We start from the raw sequence: 25,285 nt of genomic DNA on the forward strand, positions 1-25,285 counted from the left end.
CTGGGTAGTTTGCCAGAAATTAAATGCTTATATGAAATGATATCCTGGCAAACTGAGTAGTTTACAAGACGCTCCAAAAACTAGTTGAAGACAACAACCACCTGAGTAAAGTATACTCCACGGAAAAAATCGTCAATTTATGCAAGGTGGGTTAAGATCAATGTTAGGAAAGATATTTAAAGCATCTGCATTTGACAGCCTGCTCCGGTCATCCAGCATTTCAATAGCGGTTTATTGTTAAACGCATTTGTTCCAGTTTAATGTCCATTCACATCGGTTCTTGAAACAGTTCACGCCAAAGTCTGAGACTGATTACTGCCAAACACTTGAGAGAATTAAATTTGTCCATGATAGTTCCTTTCTCCTAAATTTTTATTATCATTTAAATTAGTGCTTTAAGATACCTAAAATTCTAGTCCTTTCCTCTTATTTGCTTAACGTTAAGTGGAAAATAAAAGCTTATAACAAGCCAAAGCAAATACGTACGAGACTGATTTCAATTTCAAAAAATCTCGCGCCCATAGTTACAAAGGTAATATTTTGAATCAACACTTTCTCAGTTGAGGTAAGGTTTCCTTACCTACGTATATCGGCTACATTACAGTCACATTTTATCATCAATTTCACGGACATTTCAATAAGAGCAAAAAAAATACTTTATTCACTCAGTCGTTTCCTTTTCGAGAGCTCTGGCTGAACCTCCTTCGAACGTAGCATAGGCATAGCTAGTTTGATGAGTATTATTCTCTTTATTCTCTGTAGCTTGGTAGCATCCAACTGTGAAGGCGGCAAGTCTAAGTTCTGATGCGTCACGTCCGACGAAAACGTTTTCTCAAGCCAACGCTCGTAACGAAAGTTTAACATATTTCTTTATTTGCTTCCTTAATTTACAGGACTGAAAATAAAGCAGCATTTCTGACTCTTCACTCAGTAGCATGAATGCTACCCAAGAGAGCGAAAGCGGCGCGTCCAGTTATTGGAAAGACGAGGTGGAGGCTCGCCAGACATCTGTTTATTCCAGATGGAAAGCATTTGCATCCAGGACAACTCTTCATGGGATAAGCTATATCTTTGATAGTAGTCTTCCCATACTTAGAAGGGTTATTTGGCTGATATTTCTCTGTGCCTCTTCTTCAGCCTTCCTGTATCTTGTGACCATAAGCATAGGCAAATTCATTTCTCTGCCAATGAAAACAGTGATTACGCAAGAAGAACCACCTAATGGCCTTAAATTCCCCGCTGTGACCATCTGCAACTTGAACAAGTTTATGAAATCCAAGATAGATATGGCTGACGATGAAAAAAGCTTTAAAAAGCTAGGTTTGAACATAAGTGGGTGTGATGAGATAAGAGAGGTTCGAGGAAATCTGACTTGCGGGCAAGCACTACTATGCGCTTACTTTTTGTATGCTCCCGCACTGGTGAAGGGCTGCGATGAAACAATACGCCAAAACGTAAACGACGTGCTCAACGGTTCCTCCAACCGTCTGTTTAGCGAAGAAAAATTTCTCACCAGTTATGGTCACGACATGGCTGGCATGTACATGGATTATTGCCGTTACACGTCGCAACTCTCGTGCTCCGATAAAGACTTTGTACCAACCATTACACCGGACGGTTTGTGCTTTACTTTCAACTCTGGTTACAATAACACTCCAGTGCTGAATTCTTTTTTTGAAGGTCCCGAACTAGGATTGAACATTCTATTAAATGTTCAAACGAATGAAAGCACCCTCACTGATTTTTCAAGCGGACTGAAAGTAATAGTTCACGACCAAGACACCTACGTTAACCGCCGCAGTGGATTTAACATCGCTCCTGGCACACATTCTTCGGTTGCAGTGAGATTAAGAAAGGTTAGTATCACTCAGCGCGTTCCCAAATACAAAAGCATTAAAGATTCACATACTGCTGTACTTTCTTTGAAATATCAGACTAGATGATTCACGACGTTTTGCTGTTTCAGTTTATTTTATCTTTTCTTCCGAGGTTGCTTTTCGTCCCAAAAGTCTTATATAACAATATCTAACACTCCTTGTGCGGTTGATGTTTTCTTTATTTCTTTTTATAACTTTATACAACTTACCACCTTGGTTTCTAGCTCTGTTCTGAAGGAGACTGTATGTCACCAGCTTATATGGGTGACACTTACTGAGCTGTCAATCTTTAAAACCCTCGTCGTTAATTCGCACTTGACTGGCGAACTACATGGAACGGATTCTGAATACTCAGCACTTTACTTCGAGAAGGTGACTCTACAAAGTGACTTTCTATCCTAAATTTCTTTCATTTCCAGCTTACTTCTGGTAAAACAAGAACAAGCCTTGACATGGCCACATGAAAATTGTAGTAAACTTATTGATAGAATTAGAATTATACTTTAAAATTATCCAAAGAGAAAAAAACCTTTGAAGACTGTTACAGAACAACAGAATAAACAGAGAATTTGGAGAAGAAAGGGCGTACCCAAGGTACCCCCCTTAAAGAGTTACGTGCTTTTCACATAGGTTACCTGATTATAATTTCAGTGCGGAGGATGAAAAGCATAACTTGTTCGCACCTTTAAACAACTTAAAAGAAAGATGTGTTGAACGTGCTCTAAATAAAAATTTAAGAATTATTTTCCGAATCGAATTGACCTAAAAAATGAGCCTGAGGGAATCGCAAGTATAAAAAAGGGAATTTCTAGGAAATTCCTGTACGGGATTAACTTTTACCAGATCGATATACCTTGTTATTGATCAAACGGATTAATATAATTGAACTATAGCTTACCGAAAGATAATTGAAATATACTATTACAAATTCCAATTACCGTAGAAACTGAATATCTGTTTTCATGTCAAATTCGAGATAGGAGAATATGGAACCTAACTAAAAATCAATGACAGCCTAAAACATATATTTTGCAGAGTTAAATAGACTATTTACTCACAGTAAGAATAGATAACAATTGCTCTACTTGCACAGTAAGACCGCTAAAGAAATAGGAAATGGTCGACTAGCTCATTATATTTTTTTACTGAATGGCTTGTGCTAATATATTATTTCCATTCATTTTCCCAACACCAAGATGTGGAAGCTCTCACAATACTTCTAGATAGGATAGGGGTCAATTTTGTCGTTTGACAAAATTTCTTTCCCAGAATTATCAGCTTGACCTGGACGTCAGTTAGTATACATCGTAAATTCATATGTCAATCCGAACAAAGCTAAAACATCTCACCAAAAGGCAGTAAATGCATAAAAACGGCCTTCACGTGTGGCACACTTGAGTGAACACTCTCTCGTAGAACTTGTACTTCTAAACTTGATAAGTTGACCAGAAGGCACGAGCTTCATTTGAGGAGAGCAGAGAAACAAAAGCAACGCAATCTTTGAGTATTTTAACCCTAAATTGAAAATTGCCCAAAATTACTGTGATAATTTTGTACGTATTCTAGATACGACCTTAGCCAAACCCAAGGCACTGATATTTTTTTTGCGATTACTACACACGTTGCAGCCACTTAGTTATCATCTAAGTTCACGAACGAAAATAAGTAACCACGGAATAACATCGGAACCAATCAAAATCCAGTAAGTGCTCTTTCGGAACAATTCGTATGACCAACATTTGACGAATTTTTTGTTATTTTTCTTAAATTATTTGAAGCACATTCGACTTCCAGCACCATACAAAACAAAATGCCGACAAGATAGACTCCCAGGGTTGGGTTCCTACACGAAGGACGGCTGCATCTTTCAATGCCTCGCAAATTACACCCTGGCTCAATGTGGATGCCGACGACTCGGATTGATAGGTTAGATATTATAATTAGAACTATGACAATAAGTAACTAGATTACATCTTTACCTGCTATTTTGGTAATAACCGAATACCAACATTGGTTACATGCCTTAAAAACTGCATTTGTGCTAAAATGATAAATCGATCGATAAAATAAAACAAAAAGTTCAAACAGGCCTTTGGTTTACCTATAAGATTGACTGAGCTTATTACATCTAAAACAATATCTCAGCTGAGTGTGGACGAATATATACTTCCTATAACATATACCCTATTCATACCAACAAGACACATTTGTTCAACTGGTTGTTACTGAATGAAAACTGAAAAACTGAATTTTGCATAGGATTCAGGTACTTGCTAACTTGTTTTTCCAATGTGTTACATTGTAAGTCAAATAATATTGGGTAGGCGAGCGTGGCCTAGTGGTTAGGGCGCTGCACTTGTAAGCCGGAGGTCCCGGGTTCAAGTCCTCCTCCCTGCCACTGGATGGATTTGTCTTCGGTGGCCCCGAATTCAACTCCTGCACGCTTTGTAAATAGCCAACTGGTCTGCCTCCTACCAGTTGGGGTTTTTAACAAGTTTCTGTTCATTTAAGATATTTGTTTCCTTATTTACAGTGTCCCCAATTAGCACAGCAGTGCTAAAAAATACACAGACACTTAAATAAAGTTATTATTATTATTATTATTTTATTATTATTAGGTTACACAGCTTCTATGAAGAAAAAAAATTTACACTGTGTCCAACAAAACAAGTTAAAACATGTTTAAGCTTTAGTTTGAATGAAGTAATAGTATTCTCCACAAATAACAACAATGGTTATAACTGACAAGTTAGTAATCATAAGAGCAACTAATGGTCGAGCTACTTTAACTTGAAATCCTTTTTTTTTGGACTTAAAAGCTTGTATCTATAAAATCTATACGGTAAACGACTTCACAGATTTTTATCTTCTGTTATATGTCTCTGTTAGAACCAAAGACGACACCCCTGTGTTCTCTCCAGGATGACCAATGTCTTAAAAAATCTAGAGGTAAGACATATGCGACGGCGGTAACTTAACGGTCCCTAATTTAATATTCTTTCTACCTGAGCTTGATCAAATGTAAAGCTACTTCACGATCATTGAATAAAACTGGATTTTCCTCGGTGGAGAGACACCACAGAGATAAGACCAAAGTCAAAAAGAACCACGAAAAGATCAAAAACGACTACATTAACACGGAATGTATGTCATGAACTTATGAAAATGTGTCTAGTTTTTTCTGGATTGACAGACGATTGTTCTAGGATCCGAATTTACTTAGAGCACGATTATGGCAAGCCAGTTATCACAGTTCTCTAGGAAGTAGAATAACCATAGCTATGTTCCTATTATAATCCACATACCCTGTCTTATTGCAGCAACAAATTTTATTTCATTTTTAAGGGGATTGGAATAGGTCAGAATGTTACTGCAGCAATGCATGCTCAGAGGTGGAATACGTACCCCTTGTTTCTTACTCCAACTTTCCTGATGTCTCAGCAATTGCAGTTTTACAACAATTCAAGGGGAAATCAGAGACTTCTAGTTACATGAGGTATGCTCATACTAAGGAGGGCGTTATTAAGATTTTTTATTACTATTTATTTCATTTTATAAGATTTATTTTAAACCAGAAGATTATAGACATCAAAACTTGTCGCTTAAGAAAACGAAACGTGCATTATTTGACGTTTTTGGACCTTTGTAACCTACAACAGTTGCTCGCCGAGAGGCCGGTCTCTCTCCTGCAGCTTACCACCGGCATTTTGGCCTGCAAATAGGTAAATTCTAGGAGTGATGTAATTTATCTTTTTTGTTTCTTTGATTCCATCTTTTGTGTGCAGAGAAAACTATGTCCTTCTCCAAATCGGCTTCACGCGTTTAGCTTACGAGAGGCTTGAGGATATCTCTAGCTATGGAACAGAAAGTCTGTTTGGTGAGATGGCTTCGTAGCAAAAATTTAAGATTTAAGTTGTAACATCCAACGCATTGCCGCTATCTTTTTTAGACCTACAACTAAAAAGGCACGGTATTAATCACAGATGGGTGATAGATGCCTGAAAATTCGCTAGAAACCAATCACATTCTCAGATAGGGGATGTTGGGTCTCCCACTCAGGGAGGAGAACGTTTCAAGTGAAACGCTATTCGGTATGAGGGCATGAACCGCTATCTCGTATTGAAGATGTTTCCGAGAGTAGTTTAGAGATGGAGATAGTTTTTTTTAATTAAAAGTGGTCATTGAAAACTTTCATTCAAGGTTCTTCAATAACAAATGCGTCTAAAAGCAATTTCAACTAATCTCTGATTAGTATAAGAACAAGAAGGTGAATTGAAAGGTTGCACTAACCATTGACTACTCAAAACAAAAACATTGAACGGCCATGAGGACGAAAACTGATCAATGTTTGAAATATGCGGTATAATGTAAGTGCAAGAAAGATTTCAATTTCAAAACTGTTTTTTTGTTTCAGGGGAGTTTGGAGGCAATATGGGCTTGTTCCTTGGTTGCAGCTTACTGACGTTGTGTGAGTTCATGGACTTTTTTTGGGAAACATTCATATTCCAGATGAGAAAGCGTTCTCCTCAAATAAATGCGGACATGAAAGACACAAGTGACCCTCAGTAAAACATAGCCTTGTGACCATCATAACATTCATTTCCTTAAGTTAGTATCTCGTTTTGGCATCTAAGGACAAATAATCACAATTTGACTTATTTGCAAAGGATTTTTTTTTTAATGGTGTATCCAGTTATTAATATCACTTTATCTAGTACTGTTAACGGTATCATTATCATCATAATCATTCCTGACAGATTTTCTATAATCGAAATATAAATAATAATATCGTGTTTGGTAATCAACATTTGATTGATATGACCCAGTCTAAAATAACTTTTTTGTATATTTCCATTATTGTAAATTCCGCGGAAGATTATCTATAAAAATCCCTATTGTCAATAGTAGAATATCTTGTTAACGTTTCTTTCACCATTTTTACTCTATTTCCGTTGATGTAGAGGGTAGTGTTCAACTGCACTGCATGTAGCTGTTAGCATTAAAAGGGAAGGACTGGATGAATGATAAATTTTCCATGAAGTTGTAAATATCGACATGTAAAGAATGCATTTGTAGCGGCGTAAGTTCTGAACCGGTTTGACGGATAGTGATATTAATCAGTAGTACAGACCCTTGCAGAAGATGAATTGAAATAAAGTCCTGAATTATCTTAATGATAACTCCTGCCTGTAGTTGAAGCTTTGAATTCTAGTCTGGACTGGACCCACCACATGCACTAAAACTCCTGGTAGCTAAGCAACCAAACTAAACCTGAACTAGGCGGTTATCCGCAGGAAATGGTGAGGTGACAGATTAATGCAGGTTCCACAGAATAGGGATAACATAAAAAACGCCATTTTATGCCATAATTGACCCTTTCATGTACAAACACTCGCCCAAAATACTACTAACATTGATTTTGGGAGAGAAACATGGATAAAATTTTACTTGAAAGATTAGTATTTGTTTGACTTAAGTGGCTCCGCTCGGGACTCAGTCAAAGGTGACCACCACCGCTTAATACTGGGTGTCGCTTAGTACAGTATCGTTTAAGAGAGGTTCGACTGTAAGATCATTTGACAGACATTCCGCATACAGTACAATTAGACTTGAATGTCTTTCACGTCATAATAGAAGTTATTATATGAATCCCGCGTGCCTCTTGGTATGTACATGCATCCTGTATCCAGCTACTGATATTGACCCCGTCCCTATGCTCTTTTTTGTTTTTAGGCGTAAACAAGAACAAGCTCCTTATACCAATTAGTTTGAATGTTTCATACTCCTTCGTTTCCCATCTGCTCCTGAGCAATATTTCTATTCTTGTTCGCTCGATATTCCAAGATGTTCCAAGCCAGGTCAAAAAATTCAAATATTGTTAATAGACTGCAGCCCAGGAAAAGACCCATATTTCCACCGATATCACCTGAAGAAAAACACACACGTTCATTATAAACCTAAGCTAACCCTATATTTGTTCCCCGAAGTTCTACCTCAAGTTAATTAATTCAAAGACAACATGCATGGTGTATGGAGGATTTTTTCTCGTTCAAAAATTGTAATTGGCTATGGTTATCAAAGATATCCACAATCTATCTACAATACAATTATTCCACCATCACTTTGCTACTGCATCAATATATAGTAACAATACCAACAACAATAACAACAACAATAACAACAAAAACAACAAGAAGGCAAATTTTTCAAATTCTTAAATACCCATCAAGCTCCCAATCTTGTAGCTTGGACTTTCTCTCATCAGAGTGTATCCATGACGCTGATATCCAACCTGGAGGAACACTAAATTTCCCCTTAAAATGAATTTGAAACAACGCTTTTACACGAAGTATTTTGCTAAATTAACACCCATATTATTTGGGATAAGCACGGTAACTTCTATCTCTTACTGATGGAAAACTGTGGTTGAGAATCTATTCATGGATAAATTTCTAATCGAATTCTAAAATGGACCAACACCAAAACAGTTAAGTCACGATTAATCCACTCATTCGAATGTGCATCGAATGTGCATCCTCTTAGGTACATTTTGACATGGTTACCTCTGATATTCTACGCTTTTGTTGTAAGCGTGCTTGTATTTTAGAATTTTAGATGCTCCATCATCAGGGAATTGAGAGTAAGACACCTGAGTCATGTACTCTGTCTCCTCGCAAGGAATATCGCATGAACAGTTGAAAGGATTGTACGACTCTGAAATGAAAAAGGAAAACTTTTTTTAGAGAGCGTTTAAGTCTAAAACTTTTCAGTTCGGCTCAGAGACCTTCTCTTGTAGCTTCACCATATCTTCGATCCTTTAAAGACGGTGAATTTCTGCAGGAAATGAACTCATATATCTCCTAGTCGACCGACGTTTTTCGGAAAATGTTTTGTTATAGATGAGTAACGAGGGTGCGTCTCAAAAGAAACTGTGATGCTGTTTAAATTAACCACCATAAAGAGTTTCTAAAGATGACTTTAGAACGTTAGCCCTTGATCAGAGCATCTCTCTTAAAGATGGTCAGGAAAATGTTCAACATATGTATTACTAAAGTAAACCAGTATAACTGGAGTTTCTTGTTACCTGCTTTCTGTTTCTCGCAGAAGTGGTGTTGAAAAGAACAAACCGGCGAGTTTGATGGCACTGAGATGCAAACAGGAAATATCAGATTTATTTGAATAATTAATACAACATGACGGTGGACTGTGAGAGTTGTCACTCAGCTTGTCCCATGGAAGGTCAACGTACCCCAAGAAAGGCCACCGGAGTCTATTTTACTATGCCAAGTTTGCAGGCGAAGCGAGGATAAAATGTTTTGACTATTATGGTACCTGCTTACCTGGAGCACCGATCTCTCTACAGCCGCACCTTTTTAAGGTGACATTTGCTTTACATTGTATGAAGCAGCCATCTCTACTGTAACGGGTTATTTTAGGAAGGACTCTCCTCGTGCAGTCAGACTTATACGGATACGGTAGTCGCTCATGCTGAAATTTTTGTAGGAATAGAAAAATTGTCTTAGATATTGCTTTTGTACAACTTGATTAGTTACTTTGATCTAATATCTGTTTTACATACGAAAAGAAACAGAGCTTAGAAATATAAAATTTACAAGTTACGATGATTTTTCGCTGTTCCAAGCACAGGACACTGCCTCCCACAAGGGTGTTTCATCTTCCCTTACCTGAAATCGACCTCATACCAGGAGATACTTAATCTCCTAGTTTGAGCCGTAATCATACCAAAACAAAATTAACCCATATCTTCGGTTGGGAAATGTATTAAACGAGTAAGTTATCCGGCTAGAATAACTAAATAAATAGATACTCTTTCAACGACAAGTGAAGAAGGTTAGATTAAATGTCCGGATGTTACAACGCAAAGGTTCTTCCAGAAGATGCAAGTGATCAAATCTCTTCTCCAAACTGATCATCGTATTCAGAATAACTGTCAAGGTCCAACCTATCTGAGCTCGACAAGTACGAAATGAGAGAGTTCACAATGAGTTATTAGTTTAGTTTGGGTCCTGTCTCTGCGATTGAGTTTTTGCAATATCTAGCATGAGTAAATCTATTAAGTGAAGAGCTCATGATTTATGTATTATTTGGTTTTGTCCTGTTTGTTTTCTTTCTCGTTTTGTAGAATGTTTTCTCGTGTTTTTGCTGTTGTTTCCAAAACAACTTTATCAGCATATCTTGAAAAAGTTCCAAGCCCATCATTCGTCCTCTTTGGCAACAGTAAGTTTCGATGGCTTCGTCAAACATTTCCTATCAATGTTTAATGTGTCAGGAACGATCTTCACAGGCGTACAACCGTTCTGTCAGACATAAGCATGTTTATCTTCAAACTGATAGACGTAACCTGCTAGTGCATCGCGTATCGCACAGAAAAAGGCTCTTATCTGGTTCGCGAAAATAATTTTTTTTAAAAAAACTGAAACACATTTTAACGGTGCAGCAGCTGGGATATGACAAGAATTACCTTTATTGCAGCTATTCGTGCCAAAGCGTGTGATCCAGGAAAGACATTAAAGCCTTTATCCAAATTTACAATAGCTCCTGGATCATGTACAACAACTCGCAGCCCTCGCGAGAATTCGCTTACAGTGTTTTCGTAAGCCTGTACATCTAAAATAACACTTAGACCTCCTGATACTCCAGCCCGTCTTGTACTGCGCACTTTGGTTCCATTTTTCCCGGAGTTGAAGGTAAAGCAGCGACCATTTTTGGTAAGCGTTGGATGAAAATCGGCACTCGTGCAGTCCTGCGATACTGAAAAGCGACAGTAATATAGAAACATTTCGGCAAAGTCATGTCCGAAAGTTTCTATAAACTCTTCGGGGTTGAAAATTGGCTCCTTTGTCCTGTTAAGGGCACTGATTATTCGCTGTCTTATGGTCATGTTGCAATTCTCTGCAATTGCCCAGCCAAATGGTTCAAAGGCACACATTAGCGCTTGTCCACAACTCAAGGATTTGTTCACCTTACTTGTCACTTCACAAGCAGAGAGATTTAACCCCATTTTGTGAAAGTTCTCGTCATTTTCAAACATATTAATTTTCCTTTTGACGAATCGGTTTAGGTTACAAATTGTCACCGCAGGAAACGAAATTTCTCCATTCTCAGGGACAACCTCCGTGAATTCTGTGTTAAATGGCTTTGAGGAGTATTTCTCAACACTTTCTATTAAGAAATAGATATCAATCGCGATTGCACCCAAGAGAAGCAACAGCCAAATCAACCGACGAAGTCTTGAAGGGCTTTCAAAGACATAGCGAAGACCGTGAACGGTTGTATCAGACACAAATTTTCGCCATTTGGTGGCAACCATGCTGTTAGAGCCTTGTTGAATCGAAGAATCGAAGCCAAATCGAAGCACCTTACACTTCAAATCCAATATCTCTCTGGTGCGTTTCTACTTTACATAAGACAGAAAAAACCGCTGATAAAATTTCTCTCTGATGCGTTTCCACTTTACATAAGACAGAAAAAAGCGCTAATAAAATCTCTCTCTGGTGCGTTTCCACTTTGCATAAGACACAAAAAAACGCAGCGGAAACCATAAATAATTTAAACACAATGAAATCCAAAACAATCCTTAATTCGCCTGTCTTTCCTAAATGTTTAAAAAAAAAATAGAATAACACAATCCTGTTATTCCTTCCTTCCTAAAAGGTTCATGAGAAATATAAAAACAGTAATACAGAATAAAATTTAAAATAAGGAAAAAGGGAAAATTGTAAATTATACCTTTCATCAAAATAATGACTTGACAGTTAAAAATTGAAATCATTCATTATTTTTATTTCCGGCAGTATTGAAAAAGGCAGATTGAGAAGACAAAAGGATGATGAAATGTGTGCGCAAGCCTTCTTTAATTTGTTACTTGAAACATTAACGCAGAGAGAATTCGCACCTTTTTTTTCCCGAACGAAACACCTACACTTACCAATACGTTTTACAGTCAAGATGAAATTATAACGGCTTAATCACAACGGAGGAATGGACCCATACGAGGCTAAAAAATTAAAATACTATTCAGAATTAAATTCATTTGCAACGAGCAATTACAGTGATAGAATGCGTTCTGCTTTACAACCTAAGTTGGAGTGATTGCTCTCAATGTCTGACTTAGTAGGCATAAATGGCATACATAGTTCATCAAAGCACAAATTTCGCGCATTTGATCATATGCACATGTAAAATGTGCATTACAAAGAACAAATATTATTATTAAAACTTATTGCCTGCAAGTAATGACCCTTTTTTCACTACAATACTGCTTGTGTGTTGTAATAATTAATTAAAACCCCGTTGCAAATGCGCGTGGTTTAAATTGTAACCTTCACAGTTACTTAAAAGGCTATATGAGAAAGCCTTATGAAATAATTTGACAGTTTTCTGATGGTGTTTGCTCGTTATTTCCGATCTGCAAAACAAAACTGATTTCTAATTAAGACCTCATTCATCAAACTCTCGCATGGAACACGTTTCATTGTTTACCAAGATGGCAAGGAATCTATTTTTAATCCAAGTGGTGAAGTCCAAATTACAGTTTTGACTGACGCACATTTCAACGAAACAGCTGCCAAACTTGGCTGATGAGTGTAGTCATATCCCAAAGGTGCTACCAAAGAACATGTGAATGCATGCAATTTACTTAAGGTGGCTTTGGAAGAGTTTCTTAATGACTTTTTTTTGTGCTTATTTCGTTTTTTTTTTTCAATAAATCTAAACATCATGCAGGTGCTTGAAGACTCTTTCACGATCAGCGCATGCTCAACCCCGTTGACATAGCTTATCACCAATACATTACACCGTTTATAACCTTGCACGGGTCTGGACTGAAATAAGTAATCTGAGCCAAAAGGGAGATTCGCCGTATTCTCTTTGTGCTAATAGGCCGTGATATTTTGAATGTAAGTCCCTCGTGTCTGAGGCATAAGCCCGGCCTGCTACAAACACAAATTATGTTGTGAGACTTTTCGAATTCATTTGTGTGAATGATACTTTGGATAATCACCAGAAAATAGCTTTAAGCTTACAATAATCACTGAAACGGCCAAATGACAAAAATTTAATAGGGAAACCAATTTCAAAGTGTTGGTATAATGAAGAGTTTTAAAATAGTAACCAAGCTGTATGAAATTCTTGGTCAATGCATTCTCCTTTCATTTCATTCTGTTTCAGATTTTTCCCTTCCTGCAGAGTCTATTTTTCGAACTCGGTTCTCCTTGAACTTCAAGATTTTCCACAACAAGTCTCCAAACTCAAACAATGTCAATATGCTACAGCCCAAAAATAGTCCCATATTGCCTCCAAGATCACCTGGTGTAGAAAGAGAACGAAAAGTAACATTAAACAACGAGTTTCGCCAGATGTTACATTCACATTACTTTTCCTGACTATCTTTGTTGGTTGCGAGTTCTTTCTGCTCCTCTTGTCTTTTGGAGAAATTAGAGTTACTAACGACAAAATAATAATAATAATAATAATAATAATAATTATTATTATTATTATTATTATTATTATAACAATAATTATGATAATGATGACCAGAATAGTGAAAATAATACTAATGATATTAATAACAATAACAATAAAATTAAAATTATAAATAAAATAAATAAAAGTAATAGACCAGCGAGTTGGAAAGTCAGTCTAATCTTTTCAGCATCAACAATTCAGAAAATGCAGGGTTATCAATTCATCACAATCTCGAGGTAATCTCTTCAAACAAAGTTTATCGTAATGTATTGTGATACGCAGGCAGTGCTGCAGAAAAGCGAAAGAGAAAAAGATCGGAACTGAAAACTCTACACATCTCTAATTAAGCAGTTTTACGCTCATCTCCGAGGTCCATTTGTTATCTTACACTAGGAAAAAAATGATTAAAAAGGCTAGAATAGAAAAGAAGTCAAGACAGTCAAATCAATTATCTTTGGCACAGAATTTCTAACCTAAGAGGCTCTCGATGCCATAACTTGCTCTTTCTTCCATGACTGTGTACCCTTGGTACTGGAACCCAATTTGAAGGAAAACCAGGTTTTTCCTGAAAATCAGAGGAAGACCACGTGGAAAAAGTGACAGCTAGATATTAATTCCTTTTAAACTTTCTTAAGAAAACCCTAAAAAACTAAATAATTTTTAGTTCTATTTATAGCATCTCAAGGAAATTTCTTTAAACAAATGCGCAGGATTCACATTATAAAATCTGATATGTAAGCTGTATAATCGAGGATTTTCTAACAAAAAGCTCAGTAGTGTATTTCTCTAATTTTATGTACTCTGTAATCCACGTAACAACGAACATAGGTCCAAAACGTATCAGTATAATTGTCCACTTCAAACTCTCCATGATTAATTTCAGTTCTTTAATTTCGATTGGTTTACAAGGCACGGTATCTGAGCTAATATACCATGGACCCTTGGTGTAGGTGTACGTTATAAGCAGAGTAGTTTTTGATTGTTTTTAGCATATTCTGAGACATTTCTCTAAGTGCTTTTAACCGAAAAGACATTTCATTTACGATCGTTGTATAAAAGATGGTTTTAGCCAACTCGTTAGACTTACATCATCTCAAAAGCAGCAAGCACCGGGAGAATGAGTGTTACATTACTTTCAAGGGCCAAAGGATATTCCAAAATTTCTTACATCTCATAAAACTTTGAATGTGTCCCTTTGTTCATTTTAAATATTGGCAAATATGCCCGAATTTCCAACTTTCATGCTTTTTACACTTAGTCACCTCTGATATTCCATGCTTTTATTATAGCCATATCGTTGATGAAGTATTTTTGCAGCACCGTGGTCCGGGAATTCAGAGGTAGACACTTGGATCCTGTAATCAACTTCTTGGCAAGGCAACCCGCAGAAACAGTGATACGCATTGAATGACTCTGAGTGCAAGAAGAGTTCACATAGTATGAAAGAGAAGCATCATACACGCAAGTAGTCAAACCAACGAACAAACAAAAGAAATTGTTTTACATTATAATCTCAATCAATCAGCCTCCTTCAGTTCAATACTCTTCCTGGTCTAAGGAAGTATACATTTGCACATATAGCTGAACAATTTTTTCTAGTATTAAATTAAGATCAAACATGCACAACTACAACTACTCAAATTCTCTAGATATGACTCTGGCACTTTTTTCCCCTTTTCATCAACTAGATGTTAATAAATCTATTAGTTTATTAATTACGACATGAGCACGTTTTCATACCTAATATCGTTACTTCACTAACAAGGAAAGCTCGGCTTATTGCACCAAACTGGGGACATTTACAACCCACAAACCCGTGGAAGGAGGACCAGTGAAAAGAGCTCAGACACTTTTTTGTTTTGTGTTTGTTGGACAGATAAGCATAGCCTTTGAACTTCAAAGAAAAAAAAAATTACACAAACCTCTAGTCTTGGTGAAGCAATATTGGTGTTGAAACGTGCAGACTGGAGCCTTTGAAGGAACTGCGGACGTTGAACAGAAATCAAAGGAGAGCAAATAATTAAACATAATAAAAAAAGTTATTTTTTTATCATCATTTGCGGTGGACTCACTAAGTTAAGAGCTTTATTTTGCATATCTGTATTTGGCAACGTGTTCCGTTTCACCTACGTGGTACTCCAACCAGCTTACATCCGCACATTTCCACGGTCTTGTTGGCAAGACATTGTATGATGCAGGCGTCCCTACTGTAGTGAGGTATTCCAGGAAGTACTCGCTCTGTGCAGTTTGTTTTGTATGGAGATTTGAGACGGTGTCCCTGCCAAATACAAGACAGAAATAGACGAAACTTGGTTCTAGCTTCATTCTCTTTTTGTGACAGTTTTACTTTTTGTTTGTCCAGTGTTTGTTGTTGCAGTTTTGTAGAAAGCTCACATGTCGATTTGGTAGTACTACAAGCTTCATAAAATTTGACAACTTTTGGACTTTAATTAATTCTCCCTTTGAATTTTTATTTCTTCTCCAAGCAATTTCCAGACCACTTCAAATCTCGCAACCAAACCCCACAAAATACCTTGCTCAACGGAAAAACCTCCAATCATATCCCAGAATTACGCAAATGTTGTGGATCAGAACTATTGTTGAATTGGAGGGAAGGGGAAAAAATACTTAAAATTAAAAAACTTACCTGTATGGCAGTTACACGGACCAAAGTATGTGAACCAGGAAAAACGTTAAATCCATGATGGTCCATGCTTAAGTACTCTCCTTGTTCATGAATGATCACTCTCAACCCACGAGAGAATTCACTGATGGTAACTTCATCCGTTCGAACGTCCAAAACGACAGCTAGGCCGCCAGAAGATCCCGCGACACTTGTGTTACGGACTATTGTTCCATTTTCTCCTGAGTTAAAGGTGAAGCAACGGCCACCTTGAATCAAATTAGGAAAGAAATCTGCAGATTTACACTCCTCCTTTGTTGCAAAAGTACAGTAATACGTAAACATTTCTTCAAATTCATGTCCGTAAGCACCCAAGAACTTTTCCGGGTTAAACACTGCTTCCTTGGTGCTGTTAAGAGCATCAACAATTCGCTTCTTGGTTTTGTTGCAGTTCTCTATAACTTCGACCCCATACCTTTCGTGGGAACATAACAAGGCTTGTCCGCAAGTCATGTTAGTGATGACCTTCCTGACGGCTGCGCAAGAAGAGAGATTTAGACCCAATTTGTGAAAGTCTTCCTCGTCGTAAGGCATATAGATTTTCCTTTTGACGAAACGGTTTAAATTGCAAATCGTTACAGCAGGGAAGGTAAGGTTTCCGCTCTCCGGAACAACTTCGGTGTATTCGATGTTTACCGGTCGGGAAAAGTAGAGAGCTATACTCTGTTGCGCGAAGAACAGATACCACGCTATAGATAGTAACAGAAGAATTAACCACACAAAGCGGAGAACTCTGGAAGGGCTTTCGTACACATAGCGGAGGCCATGTACTGTAGTATTTGATGCGAACTCTCGCCACTTTGTACTCATACTCCAGCCTTTTTGTGTCTCTCCCCAAGCATCACCAAAAGAGACTTAGCGGCACTAACGCAAGTTTTAATAGTTATGAGCTTCCGTGGGAAAACTGATGTGTAGTTTCTGCTGACTTCTCATGAAATTTTTATAAAGGGTATACAGATACGGTAGGAACACACTGAAAATCAATTATTGTGAAGGACTCATGAATAAAACCAACCTTCCTTAGCAACCTGTATAACACGTTTTCCTTTCAGCTGCGAATTGAGCCATCACTGCTCATCGCGTATCAAAGGCTGCCTAAGACATCTTTACAGCATTTGTTGGGATATGGTTGTGGGTGAACATGAATTAAAGGGGAAAGAATAAAGATATTATCAAAATGAATGCGATTCATGGACGATGAAGGCGTTCTTTAAAACACATTTTTTAATCTCTACAGACTCTGTCTTGAACCTTGGAGGAAAAAAAATTTTCTTGTTCTTTTCTAGCTCTTAATTACTTTTTCCCTTTGGAGGCCAGTTGTTTGAACTTTGTATGATGATCGTCAAATATCTGTATGATCACACACTGTACAAGCTTGAGCTAATGATTGACAATGACAGCAGGTTTGAGAATTATTCTTTTTTCGCAAAAAATCGAACGACAAGACAAGTTCTAAACAATCCTGAAAGCAATCGCGTTTTGAATTTCCTCAAATCCTCAGATTCTCTCACAACAAAAGAAAATAATGTCCTATAATTTTTCTCTTGCACATCCATTATTTTCCCTTGTTCACAATCAATAAAACAAAGGAAAAAATCAAGCCCATCTCAGCTAACTCGTAAATAATGAAAACGGAAATATCCTACATATGTATGCTATTATCGTCTTTATACGCACGAAAGTCCAAAACTCAGTGCTTGATTGTTTTTAGGTACAGGATATTACTGTTTTGTACCCATCCGCCGTTATGAAATGTTTCGGGGCGTAAGGAGGGAGGAGTTTAAGATGAATGATGATAAAGTGATGACTTTAGTGATGAGACAGGCCCAACATGGTGGAGCTATTACTTATGGGGCAAGACGATAAACAGGGGGACTAGAGTAACAAACAATGGCCTGATAAATTCACCAACAGGATCAACCACAAAGTATGAAAAAAGTCTTTTAAGATTTTAATGCTAAACCGATTATAAACAACGTTGCCTGACAAATTAACGTAGCGGAATCCGTTGTCTTCAGTTTATCATTACAACATACTATCCTAAAACAAATACATGTAGATGCTTTCCTATCTTACACTGATATCAATAATTATACATTTCATTATGATAAGTATTCCTAGTTTTTTACCACCAGCATTTTCCATTAGCGCTTCACGGGACGCGCTTTTCCCGCTGTTCTCGCTTCCACACTATCACAGTTCCCTTAGGAAGACAAAGAAAAAAAAATAATTACATTGAGAAAAGTTAATCAATTATTGATGGTTTCCTAACTTGCTTAAAATCGACTTTTTCATAATGGAATTATACTGCACGCAAATATAGAGTTCCTTAACCAGGTCGTGCAGTTAAAGCATTGTCATTTTAAGTTCTATCAGAAATTTTTAACAAGGTATATAATGAAAAGAAACAAAAATTCTTGAAAAACTGCTTCAATCACCCTGCACGTACGAAAAAAAAAACAAATATTTCGATGCACCGGTCTCTAGGATAAAGTAAATTGTCACTTCACCACCCTCCCGTTTTCCTTCCCCCTACCCCTCCGGATACTCTCGTCAGTCCCTTACCTCAGTATCACAGGATGCCAGCAGACTCTCGTCATAGTTCCAACAAACGTCGAGGACTGGTGCCGAGTGGCCTAACAGTTTATTCACACAAGGCTTCTCGGCGCGCTCCACATCGAAGAAATAGACCGCCATGTCTTCACTAGCACTTACTATGTACAAAATAAAAAAACTATGAAATTGTAGACACAAGTTTAAGTAACAAACAAGCACAGTTCTTTCTCCTTAAAATATCCTTCCGGTAACTAGGACTGATTTTCATGTGACAAAAAATTCTAAACACAAAAACTGAAGAAATGATTTACAGTCAGTTTGGAGAATTAAAACTTAGATCTTGATGGTGGATGGGTTAATGAACAAGCGAGGAAGGCCATCAGAATAAAATTTTATCATAATTAGGTATGTTACAATAACGTAAACTTGTGGATTATTGTTTTGGAAACAAAATCCTGATTATAAGATTAATAAATTGCAGCCATTGAATGAGCAAATGTTTAAATCTTTTCTTTAAACTTTTCTTTTTAAAAAGGCCCAACACAAAATGTACCAACTTTCTTACTCTACTGAACACAAAAAAAATTAAAAGCTGGTGGAATGATCCACGTTATACATACCGACACAAGCGCCTTGTCTGAACGACATCAGGGGACAAAATGAACTTCTTACATGACGAGACTTGTGTTCGACGGCAAATGACTTTTTTAATTTTAGCCCACCCATATCGTCTACAACTCTGACAAGAAAAAGAACAGAAATAACCTTTCAAATCCAAGAAATTATTAAGGCGTAAAATCTTCTCACAGAGACAGTAACCAGAAAACAGGTGATCGGAATACAGTAGGACCTCCACTGTGGACCACTTCTCTGCAACTGCAAACATTCATACATTCACTCTCTTTTAGCAACTGCTACGAAAAGTCCAAAATATTTGTCTCGTTTCTTTCATTTTTACCCAGAGGCTTAACGTTTATGTGAAGTGCATTTGAATAATGTATTCACAAATCTCACCCATAGAGGCAAAGTAAATTTATGGCCACATTGACAAGTAGCACAGGGTCCCTAGCCTCACGATTCATCCAGCTGCGATATGAGATTGAAGTCACAGGACTACCCTCTGTTATAGACATTCTGTAAGAAAAACAAAAAGACTTATTACACCGGGGTCATGTTTTACTTTGTTTTGCTATGTGTTTTTGCAAATTACTGCTCTTACACTTGGTATACAGACAGAAAATGGGGTTGACGTGGGTGAAAATCTCTTTTATAACTTACCGCTTGGCTTTATGAAGTCGCCCAGAGGCCACATCAAAACAGAATGCGTGTATGCTTCCCTAAAATACAAATATATATCAAATAACAAATTCAAATAAGTTGAGACTATTAAGATTAACGGGAATCCAAAGAGCATCTGATTTAAAACACCTCACGACATGCAATCACTTTCTTTATTTGGCAATTATTACATAAAATTTAACTGGGATTCCACTGATTTTTCTTACCCACAATCTGTAAATGGGTTGCAAAACTCGCCCCACCCTCTTTATCCATCAGATGCTACGCCAAAAAAACATGACCTTCTCTTGCATGTAATAAGCTCCCTCCCTCCACTGTACTCAAAGGCTAATGTAACAACTTTTTTGTTGGCTTTACGACACTCTCCTAGTGGTCTACGCTTTCAAGGCTTTCATGGAAGCAGGAGCATGAAAACGAGGCCACCCAGTCATCCAAAAGAAAAAATCAACAAAATGGCGTCTAAATAATGACAGAGTAGTTCATATACCTTTTCATCGCCCACCCATACAAGAATACCAGATGAGTCAAACTCGACAGACTTAACCCCAGCTGAAACTTTAGCACTGCCACCCTAGGAGAAGACATAAATACAACCAACTAGTGATATCACAAACTTTTCATGTTATAAGCAGGGAGCAGGGGAGCAGAGATGGCAAAGTGAGCTGTCCTGTGCTGTTCTATGCCACAGTAAAATACTATTATGCTATAATTATAATGTTACTGCATATGTTCAAATTTCACACAGCTTTATGTCATGATCACGTATTAACTCAGAAGTCTTTTCATTTCTAAAGGAAACCATCAGGGTTAACAGATCAAATTCAGATACGTAGAAGCAGAGGAGCACCAAAAACAATTTTTTTTTTCTCTAGTAAAAAGACAGTTTTTGAAAGCATGATATGAATAACCATTGTACACCGTACCTTAAAACCTTTGCCAGTGGACATGTTAAACACACTGAGGTGACCCTTCTGATTTCCAGTCTTTGTTTAAGATTAAGGATTAACAGCATGATACAATTTTTTAGTTACCCTATGAATAAAGGAGATAAGTTTCTTAAGTGCAGTGTTGACTGTTGTGACATCGTAAGGAGAAATTGGATGCTGGTCACTCTCAAGTGTCACTGATTAAGGCACCTCTAAATAAAACATTAAAGTCATGAGAGAAAAGAAAATGATCACCAACTAAAAATACTCTTTGGTTTTTCAACACTCTTCATGTTAGTACCATCATGATGGAAAATGTACAGATGGCAGTAAAGAAAATAAGCAACCTGATGTTAAGAAGAAAAATTTAAGCCCAATAAATACAATTATTAACAAATCAGTACCATCATGCAGTCAGTCTGTCGTGCCCAAGTTGAGCCCTTGGCCATCAGCCAATTTTATTGTAAATTTGTATTACTTTACACTTCCTTTAGATCAATCCATTTAAGAGGATACAAGCAACATGTTGTTATTCACAGGTTGAAATCTGCAAGCTGTCAAACCACAGGAATGACTGTCATTCACCACTCGCAGACACTGCCCAGATGCAGGATTCCACACCCTTGCTGTACCATCCAAAGATGCAGAGAGTATAAAGTCATTGGTAATTGACCAGTCAAAGTCTAATAAAAAGCAAAATTCAATGTCAATGGCTGTTGTTGGAGTCAGAGGTAGTCAGAGGCTGTTGCTGGAGTACAAATGTATCATGCAAAATGTGAATTCCGCTGAGTCAATCATGCATTGGATCTTTGAAGAGAACCTTTGATTTTTGCAAGGGATCAAAATGGAAAGTTTATGAAACATTATGGGGAAATTTGATTTATTTTGTTCAAAACTTTTCCCTGACAGAATGCAGAGTACATAAAACATGCATACTCCTGAGGGGAGAGAGGCACAGTGATCATTTAATTATTTTACAAAAAGGCAGAACACAAAGACCTGCCCAGGCCTTCAAACCCATCCTCTCAACCAGGCCCCAGCTGTTCAAAGGTCAGATATTCACTGGATAAATTTCTATCCAGTCAATAACCCTATATGTTTTGCTATCTCTTATACGCTGGATAGCAACCTATCCATTGAATGATGTTCATTGGCCCTTCTAACAACTGGGCCCAGAAGTCTAGTATGCTAAGATGAGGCAAATACATATGATCAATGCACTGACATGGTTTGAGTGACAGTTATTCACTGTGACTGTAAGTATAAACCAAAATACTTGAACTTTCCTCACAGTTCAAGCTACTTGTACTGTCAGGGTTGATTTCTCAATTTGTCAGCCTTACAAGCTCATTGTCCAGTTAACAATTGGTTATTAGCTTTTCACTTAGCTTTTACTTACCTGTTACAGCTGCTGTGTGTCCTCTCAGTGTACAAGTAACTGATGGAGGGGATGGAACAAGAACACAGACAGACAGTGTCCCATCAGCAGAACTACACCCCAAGCGAAACTTGTCATCATTGGCAAATTTGATTGCTGTGACTAAAAATAAACAAATGTATTTTATTAAAAAATAACTTAAAAACAACTTTCTCAGTAAAGATTGAGATATTGGTTGGTTTGCATTCCTAGAGATTGGAACAAATCAGTTGTCAGAGGTTTGGAAGCATCACTTTTCTTAAATTAAAGACACAAGCCTAGGTTGCACAGAAAAGTGCCTTATAGGAGACACAACATGGCAAAGGTATGATTCAGTCAGCCACACATTGTTTGAATTTGAACCATGAAGTGGCTGTGACCCAACAACAATACAAGACTTCAAACTGTCTGTCAGAATTAATTGCATTAATCTGAGGGAAAGGTTGAAAAGGTTGAAAAATAAAAATAACCACCAACCACAAAACTTACATTCATATTGGTTAAGAATATATGAAAGTCATATATTTCCCATAAAGTCATATATATCCCGTACAGGCCTGAATTTTTTTCAGGCCTTATTTTCACTACTGCCTAAGTAGTGCAAATTACTGCGAGGATCACTTTCATTCACTTACATTCATATTCATGTGAGCAAAATTATTTGTGCTCCTTCGGTAAAGAAATTTCAGCAAAATATAAGCTCCTGTTATAAAGAAATTCCAAGGCTGTAGAAATTTAAGAAAGCATTTTAGGGACATTCTTACCACTTTCAGCATGCTGATCAAAGATGTGATACATCCCAGCAAAGGCATAATTCTCACCCAAACTAGTGTTCCCTGCCATCCGCCTAGAAGATCAAAGTCAAAATACAAGTTCAAAGACATATTTGAGGACATACATCTATTAGGGACAAAGAAAACTAACGAAATTGAAAAGCGGGTTTAGAAAAACGTACCTGCTGGCTTCTGCCTTACGAGTGGGTACCACACCCCTTGGAGGTGATTCTGGAATATCAGCTTGAGGTAAGAATTTAAAGGAGCCTGAACTGTGGTAACGACGATGTGAAGGCTTGCCAGGAGAATGTCCCCCTTCAGACGGATCAATGTGCAAGGAGTCAAAACTTGTCTGGAAGAGTATCAATTAAAAGGAACACCTCATTTAAACTCATACGTAATAATAATTACACTTATTCAGTGACACCTGCATTACACATGCACCAAAAGACAATTAATGCTTAAACATGGTACCCAATTAAAACAAAGTTTCTGACAAACAAATCACAAAAAACGTATTCACTGTTTAAAACCTTTCTACTTCCTTAATATATACCTTTAGAAGGACATGCCTATGAATAAATTTGCACAGACTGATTTGACAATCAAAGAACATCTATGGATTCGATCTGGGAATCTGTAATTTCTATTAACAGAATCAAGTTTTCGTGCACAGTCATAGAGTTGCACAGAAATGAGCAGAATTTAGCACAAACTTGTCTTCCATTGACAAGTCTGGTCATCAAACAAACCTCAAAGGAACTCAATTTGCTGTATGTGCTTGCACTTCTGCTCCTACAAAAAGAAAAAAAAGTGAGGTTACTTTAGGGTATAATGATGCAAAAGCTGATCAAAGAGTTTCAGAAAGTTATTCCCAAATAAACTTATGTTCAATATTTAACTGTCAAATTAATATAAATTGATACTTTGGTAACCTTGGAGACTGTCAAGGAAAAGTTCTAACCTTGAAAGCGATGACTCAGATGGACCATATCTTTTAGACAACAGTTGTCTTCTCAGGGAAAGATACTGCCTGCGGCATGAATGATCCAATTTCTGCACAGCAACCATAGCAATAAAGTTGCTTTACATTATTATCATATCAAAGAAATAAAGAAAACTGAAAATGTGCATTGAACATTCTCAAGTGCTTTAAAGCAGTAGGGAGAGGAGGAAGTGGGCAGGAATTAGACCCTGGAGTATTGGTTGCACATCAGAGGGCTGGGAAGGGAAAATATACTCTATATGGAGAGGGTGTGGGGGGTGGGGCAGGGACATTTTGTATGATAACAATAGTGGTCATAAGTTCAAATCCTGTACAGACCTGAATTTTTTTTCATTTTTGCTTTTTATTTCATTTTTGCTTTTTATTTCACTTCATACTGTCAAGATTGCTCTCATATTTATTTCTTGATACACAGTTCACATATATGGTTCTCATATATAGTCACAGTCATTTGTTAATCCCTTCACAAGTTTATTAAAAAACCAACAAAGTGACCAGCTCCCAGTTTGCTCTTCAGCTCAGTTGGTAGAACACTGCAGCAGTACTGTAGAGGTCATAGGTTCAAATCCTATACTGATCTTAAATTTTCTCAGGCCTTATTTTTTTTCTTAAATACATAGGTAGTGTTCATTACTGCGAACTGATTGCTTCCATATTCATGTTCATTAATGGTGAAATGCCTAGTCAAAGAAAAGGAATCTACGGCTGCTAACAAGACCTAACAGGCACCAGGTTAAGCGATTCCAGTCACGGGAATGACATTGGTACTCTCTGGAAAAGCGTCAGCTCATAGGAAGTGGTCGCTTTTAAAGGCCACTTTATTATTTTTATCTCATGTTTCTCTGCATTTGCCGTTCCCTCTTGCCAACAATAAGTTTAAAAAAACCTACATAAACTTATGTCCTTTACCTCTCTTTTGGCGTTTTCCCGTAGTAGCTGATTTCTTCTTCTTATGTACAAAGTACCTACAACAAATGGGCATCAATCAGCTGTTTAGGACAACAGTTCTAATATCTGACGTCCAACTTTTCAGCAAACAATTACAACAGTCAAACAACACGTATACTTAACGCCTTGTTACAGATAAATGATACTCACGGTATGAAGGGTTGTTTGGAACCCGATACGCATTGTATCGAGCATCCAATGCGAGAATTTGTTGAGATATGTTCATTTTGCGATCTATGACAGGTCCGCCATAGCAGTTTTTTTCCGCAACTACTACATCATGTAAGACTACACAAAACCTTTGTCCGTACCA

General features: G+C 37.3%; 4 protein-coding genes across 6 annotated transcripts; 1 reads left to right on the forward strand and 3 right to left on the reverse strand.

Moving 5' to 3' along the window:
• The first annotated feature begins 13 nt into the window (after positions 1 to 13).
• Positions 14 to 7,057, forward strand: LOC113681154 (acid-sensing ion channel 2-like). 2 transcript variants are annotated; one of them, XM_027198218.2, is made up of 7 exons: positions 14 to 146; positions 894 to 1,856; positions 3,656 to 3,803; positions 4,767 to 4,826; positions 5,223 to 5,373; positions 5,663 to 5,754; positions 6,292 to 7,057. In XM_027198218.2, the coding sequence occupies exons 2-7, from the start codon at positions 936 to 938 to the stop codon at positions 6,444 to 6,446; spliced, it is 1,527 nt and encodes a 508-aa protein (XP_027054019.2). In that variant the 5' UTR covers positions 14 to 146; positions 894 to 935; the 3' UTR covers positions 6,447 to 7,057. The 2 variants fall into 2 exon arrangements, with proteins under 2 accessions (XP_027054019.2, XP_089041220.1); XM_089185094.1 differs by lacking the exon at positions 5,663 to 5,754.
• Positions 6,533 to 11,573, reverse strand: LOC113681160 (acid-sensing ion channel 2). Of its 2 annotated transcripts, XM_027198227.2 has the most exons (6): positions 10,360 to 11,573; positions 9,218 to 9,365; positions 8,962 to 9,021; positions 8,441 to 8,591; positions 8,100 to 8,191; positions 6,533 to 7,803 (listed from the first exon to the last, which is right to left on the reverse strand). In XM_027198227.2, exons 1-6 carry the CDS (start codon positions 11,206 to 11,208, stop codon positions 7,655 to 7,657), a joined length of 1,449 nt encoding a protein of 482 aa, XP_027054028.2. In that variant the 5' UTR covers positions 11,209 to 11,573; the 3' UTR covers positions 6,533 to 7,654. The 2 variants fall into 2 exon arrangements, with proteins under 2 accessions (XP_027054028.2, XP_089041225.1); XM_089185099.1 differs by lacking the exon at positions 8,100 to 8,191 and having other exon boundaries at positions 7,670 to 7,803; positions 10,360 to 11,391.
• Positions 11,574 to 12,929: 1,356 nt separating this feature from the next.
• LOC113681161 (acid-sensing ion channel 2) lies at positions 12,930 to 17,020 on the reverse strand. Its single transcript, XM_027198229.2, has 6 exons — positions 16,012 to 17,020; positions 15,495 to 15,642; positions 15,287 to 15,346; positions 14,627 to 14,777; positions 13,838 to 13,929; positions 12,930 to 13,205 (listed from the first exon to the last, which is right to left on the reverse strand). The coding sequence occupies exons 1-6, from the start codon at positions 16,855 to 16,857 to the stop codon at positions 13,054 to 13,056; spliced, it is 1,449 nt and encodes a 482-aa protein (XP_027054030.2). The 5' UTR covers positions 16,858 to 17,020; the 3' UTR covers positions 12,930 to 13,053.
• A 958-nt stretch (positions 17,021 to 17,978) lies between these two features.
• Positions 17,979 to 25,282, reverse strand: LOC113681155 (WD repeat-containing protein 13). The gene is made up of 15 exons (XM_089185091.1): positions 25,123 to 25,282; positions 24,934 to 24,989; positions 23,983 to 24,074; positions 23,771 to 23,813; positions 23,201 to 23,370; positions 23,010 to 23,092; positions 22,228 to 22,368; positions 21,345 to 21,511; positions 20,826 to 20,885; positions 20,390 to 20,473; positions 19,882 to 19,940; positions 19,618 to 19,737; positions 19,224 to 19,342; positions 18,613 to 18,761; positions 17,979 to 18,250 (listed from the first exon to the last, which is right to left on the reverse strand). The coding sequence occupies exons 1-15, from the start codon at positions 25,196 to 25,198 to the stop codon at positions 18,200 to 18,202; spliced, it is 1,470 nt and encodes a 489-aa protein (XP_089041217.1). The 5' UTR covers positions 25,199 to 25,282; the 3' UTR covers positions 17,979 to 18,199.
• Between the last annotated feature and the right edge of the window lie 3 nt (positions 25,283 to 25,285).

Source organism: Pocillopora damicornis, chromosome 10, assembly GCF_964200805.1.
Source record: "Pocillopora damicornis chromosome 10, jaPocDami1.2, whole genome shotgun sequence".
In the NCBI taxonomy this organism is placed as follows: domain Eukaryota; kingdom Metazoa; phylum Cnidaria; class Anthozoa; order Scleractinia; family Pocilloporidae; genus Pocillopora; species Pocillopora damicornis.